The sequence below is a fragment of the Ascaphus truei genome, chromosome 16, assembly GCF_040206685.1.
Source record: "Ascaphus truei isolate aAscTru1 chromosome 16, aAscTru1.hap1, whole genome shotgun sequence".
Classification (NCBI taxonomy): Eukaryota; Metazoa; Chordata; class Amphibia; order Anura; family Ascaphidae; genus Ascaphus; species Ascaphus truei.
Window position 1 is genome coordinate 2672428 of NC_134498.1, and position 14773 is coordinate 2687200.

At 41.0% G+C, this 14773-nt stretch overlaps 1 protein-coding gene across 1 annotated transcript in view; it reads left to right on the forward strand.

The window, feature by feature from the left end:
- Positions 1-13143, forward strand: part of LOC142467650 (uncharacterized) — a 32830-nt gene extending 19687 nt beyond the window's left edge. The window contains exon 4 of the mRNA XM_075573595.1: positions 13093-13143. Coding sequence (XP_075429710.1) covers positions 13093-13143 — 51 coding nt within the window. The remainder of the gene's footprint in view (positions 1-13092) is intronic.
- Positions 13144-14773: the final 1630 nt, after the last annotated feature.

The window sequence follows — 14773 nt, forward strand, 5'->3', positions numbered from 1 at the left end:
CAAGCCCCGTAGGTGAACAGTCACTGCCCAAAAGCCCTGTAGGTGAGTCACTGGCCACAAGCCCTGCCCGTGAAGTGCCAGAGGCCACTCAAAGTGGCTCTGTTGTGCCTAAAGTTGGTGGCAAAAGAAAAAGGAAAATTCAAGAGACAACAAGCAGGCCTGTTACTCGCTCGCAAAAGGAACAAAAAAAATAAATGTTATAATTCAGAAAATATGTCTTTGGCCTTGTTTTGTTGACTTCAGATTATCTAATTACTATTGTATGTATGCTGAAGACTGTGTTGTTTCCAAACTTTCAATATGTTCTTGTACACGTGAAGTTTTGGAAATGTTAACACTCCTAATTAATGAATAGTGTTATAAATATTTATGTTTTAATCGTCTGTTCAGTAATGGTCCACCAGGAGCCAGTTGCTAAGTTTAGAGAAGCTGCCATTGACTTTGCAGCAAAACATTGCATTTGGGTGTGTTAATTGATGTAATCATTGCATGTGCATATTATTTTCATGCAATTATAAAAGCACCTATTTAACTGCAAACATCTTTCTTGTACGTGTACAGCAGGATTTTGTGTTAAATATTACTTACCTTTGGTGGCCATTGTAATGTTGTCCTTTAATCATTTATGTGTTCTTGTTTCAAGAACATCTCTGAATTGATACTAATATATATGTAGTATGTATTGATATATGCACACACACACACACAGACACACACTGTGTGTGTGTGTGTGTGTGTGTGTGTATATATAGTACTATCTAAACTGGTATACAGCACCGACATTGTTTATTGCACTAAATCACTACGGCAAGCCGAGATCTACCCCAGCTGCCGCCAGTAACAACCGCGCGCCGCCGCGTTTCCCCCACGCACCCCCCCTCCACTTCGCGCGCAATTTACCTCCCTTCCCGACCCCGTACCCGGCTCCTGCTCTGCCCCTCTGCTTCCCCGCACCCCCGCTTACCTTCATTTGATCTCCAGGGGTGTCGGGGAAGCCAGGGGAAGCCGGGGAAGATGGGGAAGCCGGGCGCGCATGTTACTGTGACGTCACAGTGCGCCGCCACGCGCCGCGGCTACCCGCTTCCCAGCCGCATGGAGCCGGCGGCTTTTGCTTCAATAAGCAATGTCGCCACTGTAGATGTATTTACAAAAAACATACACTTCATGCTTCCTTGTGAAAACACACTATTTTAATAATACAGGCCTAATGTTTGACAACTATACTAAGTGTGAGCCTCTAACATTATTGGGTGCAAACAAATGTTTATTACTTAATTCACTCATGTTTATCACCATTTAAATAGGTTTCATACAAGGCCTACTTACTGCCATCAATATGTTGTGTGTACTCCAGCAATATTTAAAAAAAAAAAAAAAAAAGAACATTTTTTTTTATATATATATATAATATATATATATATATAAAAAAAAATTTTTTTTAATTTTTTATATATATAATATATATATATATATTTATATATATATATATATATATATATATATATATATATATACACATACACATACACATACACATACACACAATATACATATAGTACAATATACACTTTATATATATATATATTTATGAGAGAGATATATTTATATATATATAGATACACACGTATTTAAACTCATGCAGACAGGGACTTAACCAGACTTTCAAATACACACAGAAATGTATGTGGGAACAAAACATTTCATTTTGCAGGTGTGTGTATTTACTGATATGGCTGTCTAAGCACTATTTTCACACAGTGCTCTTTGTTATTTTGCAAGAAAACTCAATGTTACTGAATGAAAAGTGTAGTAATGTTTTCAGAAACGAGATAAAAAAAGGATACATGTTTGTCCCACATGCGGCTATCACAAACCACAAATGTTCAAGCAATTATAACTAGAAATCCAATTGGCGTTTGAAATAAGGAGTTACAGTTTATACTTTTGTTGACCTTGAAAAGGAAACACAGCAATTTGTTAGCCATTGAGCAGTTTCATTTTGATGAGCAAAGAACAGATACCTGCACACATCTTTTGTGCTACTCTGCAATGGCTGATGAATTGGTGACAATTATGAATCCGAATTTAGGTTATAAATACATGATTTCAGAAGCAATTTTATCAACTTGCGGACACCAAGCAAGCACACGCCAAATCTATGATTTGATTCGAGCAAAATATCCTTATTACCAAAACCGTCGGCATGCGCGCAATTTTAATTCCTCAATAACATTCACTTTATCAACTAATGACTTTTTTGAACGTGTGCAGGATAAGCTAGAACACAACTATGGTTTCTGGAAGATTGCCAAAGAAAAACATTTCACCGTGAAAGAAGGCACATATATTGTGGTTAAAGGCATATTTATTCCTAATGCCAATAGCAATGGATCCGCTACTACTGTTCCGTGTGAATCGATACCTGCTGCAATATCTGCACCCTCCATTCCTGAAACCCACATTGTACAAGAACATAACTACTATGATTATGTACCAAGCCTTTCAGCTGAAAATGCATTGGAATGGGTACCCGAAGAAATGAACCTACCTCCCGACCAATTGTTTGAAGAAAGCAGTGGCGATTCCTATGAGCGCTTCATGGAGGAGATGTGTGTCATACTGGATTCAGCGGGTGGGTCAAGCGTGGATGAAAAAGCCTTGCATTTCTGGAGCGACCAGTTGCAGCCAGACGAAGAGTTAATTCTAGAAGAATGGTAAATATAACAACCGTTATGAGTTGACTCTGCGTTTAAATATTTTTTTTTTTTCTAACCACCATTTTCCCTTTCAATGCGTGGATACAGCGTAACATAGCAGACTGCATAACATGTAGCGATCACAAACAAATTGTTTCCGAATACAATATAGTAGAACCTGAAAGAGTAGTACACATTGCTGACGGAATAAATATACGTACTTTCCTATCACTTTAAACATATTAGCAACATTTTACCATAACTCTAACACATACCTGTTTTGTTATCATGCTACATCTACAACATTTAAAAGCGGGTCCACCACGTATGACGTGGGACCCTTGTCATGGCCCAAGGCGTCCTTAAAAAGGATTACGGATGTAAGTCCCGCCCCCAAGCGACGTGCGCGCCTCAAAGCCTATTGGCTGTCATGTTTTGTTATAGTAACGGTAACTGCAGTGTGTCATACAGTGGGGGCGTACACTGGGCGTTAGCCGAATGTTAATTGAGTGGGAGGAGTGTTAGCGTGCGTTTCACGCTGGTTTAACATGACGTCACACGTATTGCATTTGCGCATTGTGTTATCGGCCGTCCTTTCTGTCCAAACACGTCTGTTTAAAAAGAATACAGATGTACTCGTTTAGAACGAATGTAGTTTCGTATTCATTGTATTTGAAATAAAGATTTTATGTTTAATGGTATTTTCAAGATGTATTGAACGCACAACGTACGCTTTGTTTTGCGCATGCGCTAACAGTTAGTGCAGCCAAGCGTGAAGTGCGTGCGCACACTAAGATGTGCGCGCACAATTTTCAGTATACAGGCAACGTTCACATCATATACATAGTTATGCCTGCTACAAATTTAAAGAAACATTACATACTGATGTACACTTGTACTTCTAACATATAAGTGAGTGACGTGTGTATGTACACAATCATATAGAGCTGTGTAATGCGTTGTCACGGATACATATATAGTAAGGTGCCATATTTGACCATCATGTGTTTGCTGTATTTCAGAGATGTCGGGGAAGATACAATCGGATCAATGTATGATTTCAGAAGAGTCTACCTTTATATGAGATGATTGTGAGGAGGAGCCACCGACTACTATACTACATATGGAACTAATTTTATATTGCTTGCAGCGCTTATTAACAAACAATTAAAAATGTGATACCCTTATGCCTATATTGCATAAGCACTTAATTAACATAATGATGTTGCAAAATAGTGCCTCATGAATTTTTATTGAGTGTTCTTTAATGACTACTATCATTTTATGGCATGGTGTGTTTTATATATAACAACCATTCCCACTCTGCTAACACATTTGTGAATTATATTGTGTAATGGAACGTATGACTGTCGAAACTATGTAACAATAATAATAATAATAATAATAATAATTATAATATGAGCATGTTCATGTATAGCGCTGCTAGTTGTACACAGCGCTTTACAGACACATTTTTCAGGCTGAGGTCCCTGGCCCGTGGAACTTACAATGTATTTTTTGCCGCCTGAGGCACAGGGAGATAAAGTGACTTGCCCAAGGTCACAAGGAGCCGACACCGGGAATTGAACCAGACTCCCTTGCTTCAAAATCTCAGTGCCAGTGTGTGTCTTTACTCACTGAGCCACTCCTTCTCCCAATGTAAAGGACACTTACAACCAACTAGCCATTTCTTGTTAAAAATCTCTTGTTACATGGGTATGTTGATAAAATGGTTTGGGACTGTAGCAAATAATGTTATTGGCCAGATGTTGTGGTCCCCTACAATGCATGATGTTCTGATTATGACATCAACATCATGTAATGAAGTACGTTTCTGTGTATATTTCATTAACCTAACTAACTATAGTTTACTGTGTTTATTAAACGTTCTAAAAATACATAGTATAGTCAATATGATGATATAAGCTACCATAATAAAGCTGGTGTTATCATTTGTCGGTGTTATACATGGATCCTACACAAATTGATACAGACACAAACAGTTGTCTTACAAAGTGTGTCTATGCTAATGTGCACGTGATTGACGTTACAATTGTGACAATACTTGATAATTATCATCATGATAATGATGAAGTGACGTGATTTATATTGCAAAAATATTACCAACATTGTCATATTGGTAAATTATAAATGCTAAATGACAGTAACATTAGTGACAAATTTGTCTTCTCTGTTAACAGTTTAACACTTGGTACATGTAGGACACATCCACACACGTGTGACTTATACATACACATGTCACAAATTTAAATTAATGTTGACTATTAATTCCTAGCATTACAAAACACCAACATTGCTAAATATAAGATGTAGTACGCATTGTTGTGATTGCAGGCATTCATGCATGGAGTTTTATGATCAGTCAATTTCATCCGTGATGAATGATCTCCCGTAAGTAAAGAAATAACTACAGTTATCCCCTTGTCTCCAAACACCTCTATATTACATTAATGGAATTTATAAGGAAACATACATAAAATGTGATGAAATGGGAGTAATCATTTTCTAATACAATGCACATGAAAGCTCAAGAGTAGCTAAATGCATATACATGATACAGAAAGTACATATATGTAACATTTGTGTTTAAACCAATATGTTGGGTTTTGACTTCAAATAATTATAGGAAGATTGATGTAGGCACATCTTATGAGAGATGTCAGCAAATATACATACCATGATCAGTCATACTGGAGATATACCTATAATGCAAAGGAACAATATATAAATTGCAAACATTGACATGCCATCTTCAGTACCGTAAACAACACAGCAAAGTGTGTATTTGGTGTTAAATGTGCAACACCATGTATATTTCATGACATTCAAAATGTAAATCAGGCTGGTGTACACATCATATGGATGTACATGTTACACTGCACCAATAACATTGTATGTAAGCATACTAGAAGCATGAATGAGTATGGGCATAATATGTGTATTGTGTTAGCATAAGGAACAACACAATGCTAAAATATTAGTGCTTTGTTACCCCAGTTGTATTCACATACACACAACTAAAGTAAAATTGAAGAGGGATTATATAACCTGTGCAACAATAACATACCGGTGCCACATCCCTTTGTGCACACAGCAGAGAGAAGAAAGGTGTGCAACCCATATTCATCTGTGTCCTACCAGACGGGTATATAAAAAAACATTATTGTTAAGATAACATAATGTAAGTATAAAACTAGAACTTGGAACATATATGTTTGTACTTACAAGAAAAAAATGAATTGATGAGATTCTGGCGTGTCTGGCCACCACTGGCTGTTTGTTCATTTTCAGCAGCTACATGGGTGGGATGCTCGTCTACCACAGGCTCAGCTAGGTCTGACTGTACATTGTGCCTCAGTGCAACATTGTGCAAAATGCAACAGGCAAGGATAATATCAGACACTTTTTGAGGCTTGTATAGAAGAGCCCCACCAGTTCTGTCCAGACACCTAAATCTGGTCTTGAGTAGGCCAAATGTCCTCTCTATAACAGATCTTGTAGATATATGGGCTGCATTGTACCTGTCCTCTGCTTCAGTTTGAGGGTTTAGCACCGGAGTCAAGAGCCACGGCCTAATTCCGTATCCTGAGTCACCTATAATGAATGGAGCACACATAAGCTGACATTAGTGATCAAATTGTACAATGCCAACATTCCTAAATAAAAATGTGTTTTGTGTTAGAACATGTAAATGTGTACTCACCCAGCAGCCAACCATGTTCAAAATGTCCCTCTTCGAACGCATGGAAGACTGAAGAGTTCCTCAGGATGGAGGAATCGTGACTGGAACCAGGGAATTTGGGTACCACATGCATTATCCTCATCGTCGCATCACATACCACCTGTACATTGAGTGAATGGTAGTGCTTACGATTGCGGTACACATGCTCACTCTGACTAGGTGCAATCAAAGCAACATGTGTGCAATCGATTGCACCCAGCACACATGGTATCCCTGCTATATTATAAAAGCCAGTCCTGACTTCCAGCCACTCTGTCGCCTCTGTAGGAAAATGAATATAATTCCTAGCGCGTCTATTGAGTGCATAGAGAAACTGGGTCAAGGCCCGCGAGAATGTAGATTGCGAGACCCCGCCCACTATGCCCACAGTTGTCTGGTATGACGCGGAAGCAAGATAATGTAATGAGCACAGCATTTTAACAAGCCCAGGGACTGCACGACCTCTGGCTGTGAAAAAATCTAAATCTCCCCTTTCTCCTGATAAAGAGCTAAGATTGCTGCTGAACTCAAACGATAGCGACTTACAATCTCCTCCTCACTCATCCCATCTAACAGGGTTCTCTCCCTGTACAGACGCGGACGAGGCACAACTTGTCTCCTCTGTCTTCTCCTCTGATCTCCTGTCCCTCTCCCTGTCTCTGTCGTATCCGCGTGACTGTCCCTGTCACTGTCCCTCGGTGTGTCCCTCCCTTGCCCTATATGATTGTCTTCATCATCAAGCATGTCATAGAAAAGAATGTTCCTCCGTCTCCTAAACAATCTCAACATTTTGAAATGAGTAGCTGTGAATGATCAGGTAATGGGCGTCCTTTAAATAGGTATGTGATGATGTCAGGTGACATAGTAAAATGCAAGGTGTTACATTAACATAATAAAGTACTTCTGTGGCAAGCTGTGTGCAGTTCTTGTTATAAGTATTTGTTGTGTGTATTCTGCAGGGAATGATGATATTTGCCAATGATGTGACGTGAAGCTTTGTAGAAACATTGCTTGCAAATAAATAGTTGCATGTGCAATGCATGTAAAACTTCTGAACGCAACAGTCAGTCATGTAATTAGGCAAAAAGGCTGAGATTGACGTGGGAAAAGTTTTGTGTAACATGTGTAATTAGCCATGTTATTGTGACATGTTGACAACAATGAATAGTCGTGTGCATATGCATGCATTTCTGTAAGGAGGATAGTTGGTATAGAATGAGTTAACAAGGTGTCCCAATGCTGAATTACTGTACATGTGTGTATAAGTTAGGTTGAAGTGCTTGTAATGCTACGGTTACAATGTAAACATGCAATGTGATTGAGCGTCCAATAAGTGACGTCATGAAAATAGGGAGGACCCAAAACTAGATGTAAACATGAGAATTTAGATGTACATGAACGTTTAAAGATGCGTGTCACATTACAAGCATTGTGTAATGTAAAGGAACATGAATATACGGTGTATGTGTGACATGTGTGTCATGTGTAACATCATGTAAATAATTGTTGCTCAGTTCAGTAAAATGTGTGATATGATGTGAGGTTCTCCTTTAAGAGTTGAGTATAGTATTTTCCCTTGGCACATCATCACATGATGAGTAATGTGACCCGCAAATGCTGCAAACATGTAAAAGTATAATGTTATGCAAATAATACACGTCAGCTGTGACACAATGCAGGGAATGCCCCCACACTGTAATGCAAATGACGTTTGTATTGTGAGCAATGAAACGTAAACAGTACTATACTGTTATACGTCCCCGCTCCATTGACTCCATTGATGTACAGAAGTTTTTTTTTTCTAAGTGCCGTTGCGGCAGCCTTAGCGATCGTTCTCCCCTCCAAACTGCCAACTTTAGTTGGCGGGAGAAATTGGCCATAACATCTCAATTTCGTAGTGCCGATCAGGCCCGATAAGCTGTTTTTTTTTGTTGAATCCAGCCGATTTAAAAAAGTGGCGATCAGTGGCGAAAACAGGCTTATCGGCAGCCGACTGGCCATAACAAAATAATCGGCTCCGAAACCTGGCGAAATCAAGCACTTATCGGCGCTTACTGAATCTCAAACCCAATTTTGGCTATAAAATGGTGATAATTCCCTTATCAACGCTTACTGCATGAGGCCCTAAAACTCCAGGTCCTTCCTCAGGTCTTGAAGCTGTCCTTCTATGCTTCTTTTCTGGCTCAAGGCAGCTGCCAATTCAAATCTTCTCAGGGCCTTCATCTCTTCCCGGTGCTTGCTCTGGGTTTGTGCCAGCGCATCCTTCAGATTTTGGATCTCTGTAGTTTGTGTCGCTAGGATTGCTGCTGCTTCTGTTTCCCATGCCTCTTTCTCCTGGGAGTACTGATTTTTTGTGATGGAGCAGGCTCTCTGCTTCTCCAGCTCTTTTTGCAGCTTGAGGTTGTCCTCCTTTATAGCTGTGAGTTGCTGGGACATGTTTTCAGTTATCTGCTTTAGCTCTAGAAGCATTTTATCCAACTTCAGTTTTTCAGATTCCAAGGTTTGGACATTTTTAGTTTTTTCGTATTCTGCTTCCAGTGATGCTCTGGTAAGGCACAGGGTGGCCTTCAGCTCATCATGCTGCTCAGCGGGGACCCACTGGGTACTCAGTCGCTTCTGTAGCACTTGCTGCTTTACTTTACCCAGCTCTGTTTTTAACGTGCAGACCTCTCGCTGAGAAGCTTCTATCTTGGCGTTGAGGCGTTGAACGTCTTGTTGGGATGCCTCATAGAACCGTTTCCAGTCAACAGTCTTTTGGTCTGGCTCACTTGGATTTCTGCTTATGGCGGTATCGGTACCCTTTGTCATGCCAAGGCTAGTAGTAATTCCTGTGACGATTGTTCCAAGCGCTCTGTGTTGTAGTCCACCTCTGGTGTTTTCTGATGCCACGGGGTAACCTTTCCCTGCAGCTTCTGTAGCACACGGAGGTTGTTCATTCTGCGGGGCCACATAGGAGTCCTCATCGTCCTCTTCTGAACTGCAAGAACTGTGCTGAACCATAGAAACCCAGCGCGCATGATGCCCCACAGAAAAGTTACATTCCATTGGTTCTGTGTTCCGAGGGCAAACTGCGGCCACATGTCCAAGTTCATGGCATCTGTAGCACTCTATATACCTTCCAAAACTGGGTCGGTGTTTTGGCTCCAGTCTACTGGGAACAATGAGACCAGAGTCCCTCTTAGGTGCTGTGGGACTCCCTACACCTTTACGCAAGTCAGTGAGTCCTTGGGGATTCCTATTCGGTTTAACAGTCTTATCGGACCTCCAGGAGCGCAGGAAGTGAGAACCGGCGCACTCATCTGGACTTGAGCTCTTGGACATCTCTTCGGCAGTCAAGTAACATTCGACTAAAGCGACCACCTTTTCGGCGTCTTTGGGGTCACTCTGGCTCACCCACTTCTGGATGGTGCGGGGGAGACCTCTCATGAACCGGTCATTAAACGACTCTTTCGACAACTGCAGCGATGGAACATACCTCAGGCTGGAGCCACTTCCTTGCAGAGTGTATAAGGTTATAGATTTGAGAGCGGGGTGTCTTCTCTAAATCAAAACGCCAGGAATGGAACCATTGAGCCCGAACCGCGAGGGTGACCCCTAGTCGTGCCATAATCTCCGCCTTCAGGGTGTCATAGTCTTTAGCTTGCTCGGGCTCTAAGTCATAATAGGCATGTTGTGAGTCACCCACCAGGAAGGGAGCAATTATTCCCACCCACTCCTCTGCGGGCCACCCTTCGCGTACTGCGGTGCGCTCGAAGATTGACAGTTACGCCTAAACGTCATCGTCCATCGTCATTTTTTGAATGAGGTGCATTTGTACCTGGTGAGCGACCTGTGGGGCCACTCTAGGCTGGGCGGTAATTTTCTCTCCCAACGCTCGGAGCTCCTGGTATAGGCGAAGTTGCGCCTCATTTTGCTCTTCTTTTAGCGTCTGATGTAGGGACAGCACCATCTGTTGTACTAACGCCGCCGTGCTTTCAGTTTGTGACTTTGTCATCTGTAGTAAACCCTCATTATAGGATTTTGCCATCTCCTCTTGGGTCTTTGCCAGTTGCTGCAAACCCCGCATTAAAATGCAGAATTTTCCGTTTGCTTGTGCTGAAGCGAGGTCAGAAATTTCTCCATTTTCCCTTTTCACTGCCTTGTGGACTGCCCGAGTTAAACTCCACCAATTTTGACATCTCAGTCCCAGCGTCGGATCTTTTTGTCCAGATCAAAGGCAGGAAACACTGTATTACTCTAAGCAGGGGTTTATTTACAGGGTATAAAGCAGGTACAGGGTTAACTCATAACACAAAACGGAAATAAAAGACCTAACTCCTTCCAGGAGTACTGACTAATACTGCTTAGTCCCTAACTAGTCGTGGGAGAACTAAACTCTTTTCCCCACTTTACCCAGTATACCTGCAGCAGGTCTCCTTTCAGATCAGTCTACAGCAGCTTCTCTCACCCTGTCTGTATAACTCTCAACAGTGTGTGTCTGGCAGCATGGGGGGGGGGGGGATCTCTGTATCACTTCCTGACTATACAGGCTAGGCTAATTAGCTCATTAACTCACAGCTGCACAGACCTGTACAGCTATGAGAGCTGAAAGTCCCACAACTGCCCCACTCTAGCCCCTAGAGGGCAGCGACGGCACCACAATATTTTTATATATATATATATATATGTGTGTGTGTGTGTGTGTGTGTGTGTGTGTGTGTGTGTGTGTGTGTGTGTGTGTGTGTGTGTGTGTGTGTGTGTGTGTGTGTGTGTGTGTGTGTGTGTGTGTGTGTGTGTGTGTGTGTGTGTGTGAAATACCAATATATCTCTTGAAAAAGGGTCATTTAGTTAACTCTGTGGCCCTTGGGTGCTAAATTTTGGTGGTTAACAAGAGCTTTCTTGGTATCTGTGTGTTTATTAACTTTGTCCTGCAAGTCTCAGCTGTTTTGAGGGTTAGTGACTCCTCCCTCCCTGGGTTTAAGCTCATTCCTCCCCACTTTCCAAGTAAGCAGGTTTTCTTTTCATGCAGCTGGTTGTGACAAGTTCAATGCTAGGACCATTCTTCCTCTAATTATAGAGGTAAATAAGAATTTTAATCAGTTAGTGTTAGGACCTGCAAATTGGTCATGCCTTGATGTGGCTTGCAGGCTTTTATTCTTCGGCCAAATGGTTAACTAAATTACCCTTTTTCAAGAGCTATATAGGTATTTCACTGTGTATTTTTGTCACATTGGATGTTGCTCTGGACTTCTTTGTTTCTTGTTATATGCAATTCAACCTGTCTTTTATTCCCGTACAGTACTTCAAGTGTGTGTGTAATTGTAATTTGAAGATTAAAAATATGAGTTCATATACTGTACAGTTTATGGGAAAAAAATTCTTTCTGAGGCTCCTTAGCTTTTTGCCATACAAAAATTCTCGAACTCTAGAAGATGTAAAATATGAACACACACAACAAAAAGTATTTTTAACAAATTAAATGTTTCATTTGTTCAGTATAATAAAGTTTATGTTAAATTGGAACCTTGTTGAAACGCATATTCATGGCATCACATTTCTGCGCATGCATGTCATTATGTAACCTTATTCAGAATTAAATTACTGTATAGTAAGATACAGTGCATTTCCTCACTGAATTGTAAGTGTATGTAAACCGTAAATGCAACTTATTTTAAAGATTTTTATAGTGTATGTCAAAGATATATTTAAAACAGTATACTTACTGTCGCGGCCGAGTTTATTCTTACCTTTACCTGGTCTCGGCCGCGACAGTAACCGGGCGCGTGCCGGGGTGTCCCGTGCGCGCGCCGAAGCCTCGGAGGAGCGGTCCTCCGATCGGGGCTTCCCCCTCCCATCTCTGGGCTTCCCCCTCCCCTCTCCCCTACCGCCGTCCCCCACATCGCGGGACACCAGGGCTCCCTCGGGGAGCCCTGGGCACGCGCGCATGGGGCGCAGGCACCCGATGAAGCGTGACCGCGCATCCGTGACGCGCGGCACGCCAAGGGGATTTGGCTAGCAAGCCAGGACATCTCCCGACTTGCGGAACTAGCCAGCTAAGAATTAAACGTGTCGCCTGTGTAAATGATATCAGTACTCTATTTACTGTACTACAGTAAGTTTATTTAAGCACAAAAAGCAATTTAATTTCATGATTTGTATATACGGTCTGTCAGATATTTATATATATTTAAATGCCTTTACAACTTAATATTACAGTATGTACAGTGTACTGTAGTGCTAGTATAAGTGTATCTAAACAGTAAATGCACCTTATTTGCAAGATGTTTATACTGTATAGTTTATACTGGAATAGGGAAGCATGCTTTAAACTGGTTTCAGTTCTACCTATCAGGTAGATCCCAACATGTGTCCATCTCAGGCTCTAACTCCAATCCGAAGAAGAAAGGAAATTGGAGGAGCACTACTATAAGTATCAAAAAGTAGGAAAAAGAAGGTGCGTGTCCTATAAAAAATTATTTATTGGTCATGGATAAAAAGGGGCACAGGAGAGCCCCACCAACATTTCACGCTTCACAGAGCACTTTCTCAAGGTATACATATCACAACTTTATTTACATATATATAGGCACACAATAATATGATCAACCAATACTCACAGCTCACAAATGGTCCGCACTCTGTGATTGCTAATGTTCATCTGATGTGTGCATATAGGTAAATGTGTACACAAGGATGACGCCTACCATCTTCACCTCCAAACACTAATCCGGAGGCATGTGGGATCTAACAACCCTCCTGGTACGCGCTTGTGCAATAGACAAATGAGGGAGAGTCCCCCAAGCTAATGGAAGGTGGGGGACACGGGGAAACGACGTCGTCCCTTGACCCTACCTATACGCATCATTGAAGCTCTAGATGTGCGCGCATTCTAAACCTACCATGTCACTGGTCTCTCCTCGCAATCGGAGAAGACCTAGTGAGCCACGGACCCTCAGTGGAGTGCGCGTGTGCAGAACCAACTGAGAAAGCCAGAGGCACACAGAATGCCTTGAGTGCAGGGTTGGGAAAATGACTGGCAGAATAAAGATGCACAGAATGACCAACAGGTTATGCTGAGACATAACAAAACATTAAAAAAACATATATAAAATATATGAATTAAAGAAAAAACGAATTAAAAAAAAAAACCCTTGTATTTAACTTTGTTCAAGATGATATTGATTAAACAAAGGGTGTCACTAAAAACATTACTTTACATATGCATAGTCAAACCTAATCACCGTATTCTCATGGTCCACACATAGTATTCTGAAAAGCTGCTACGTTAGGCAATTTATTGTCACCTAGTATGCTACGGTCTGATGCTTGCATGGATAGTAGGCTATCACTGTTTCCCAAATTACTGGGTTCGTTCAAATGTGGCCATTGTAACATTTGCTCTTATATGACTAAAACTACGCACTTTTCAAACTGTGATGAATCACGTAAGTTCAGAATTAGATCATTTATATCCTGTCAAACATCCTTTGTAGTGTATGTTTTACAATGTGGCTGTAAAAAACAATATGTGGGTCTCACAAGCAGAGTGCTCAGGATTCGCATCTTAGAGCACTTGAGACTTATCCGCAACCGCAATATGATACATCCACTACCCATACACTTCAATACATGTCCATTGGGTTCAATTAAATCCTTTAAATGTATGACCATTGAACACATCCCCTTACCTCCACGTGGAGGAGATCGGAAGAAAATCCTATATCAAAGAGAGGCCCATTGGATTTTTGCTTTAAACACTCTACAACCCAATGGACTTAATGTAGAATGGGATCTACGATGTTTCTTATGAATTTATTGTGATTTCTAACTAATCTTTATTCATTAATAATATGCATCAGTTAACTATTTAGGTTCCTAGAACATGCCGTATATCTTCCTTTGTTTTACATTTTTTACATTTTTAATATTGTATCATTGCTTGTGTATGCTGCAAATATTGATAATGGCCATGCAATGTGTTCTTTCCTTTCTCAGGTTCTCATCTTCTCCCTCCATCTCCCTCCCCTCCCCCCCCATCCCTCCCTCCTTCCCTCCCCCCTCCCTCCTCCCTTCACTCTCCTTCTTCTGGCATATCTTTTCCGCTTTCATCACTTTGGCCCTATAAAGGTCTTTAAAGCAGTCCAACAGTATATAAAAAGACCCAAGATGGTTTGTGTTATATGCATTTTTAATAAAAGGCTATAGCAACATCTAGGCACAAACAAGCACTGCTTCATTATATGGATCCAAGGGCCAATAGAGTTTGATTGTTCTTCATGCAATATTGCTAGCATCTTTTTAATTCATTTTATATAACCCCCATGTTTATAGATTAGCCCCCTTTTGAAGTTATGTT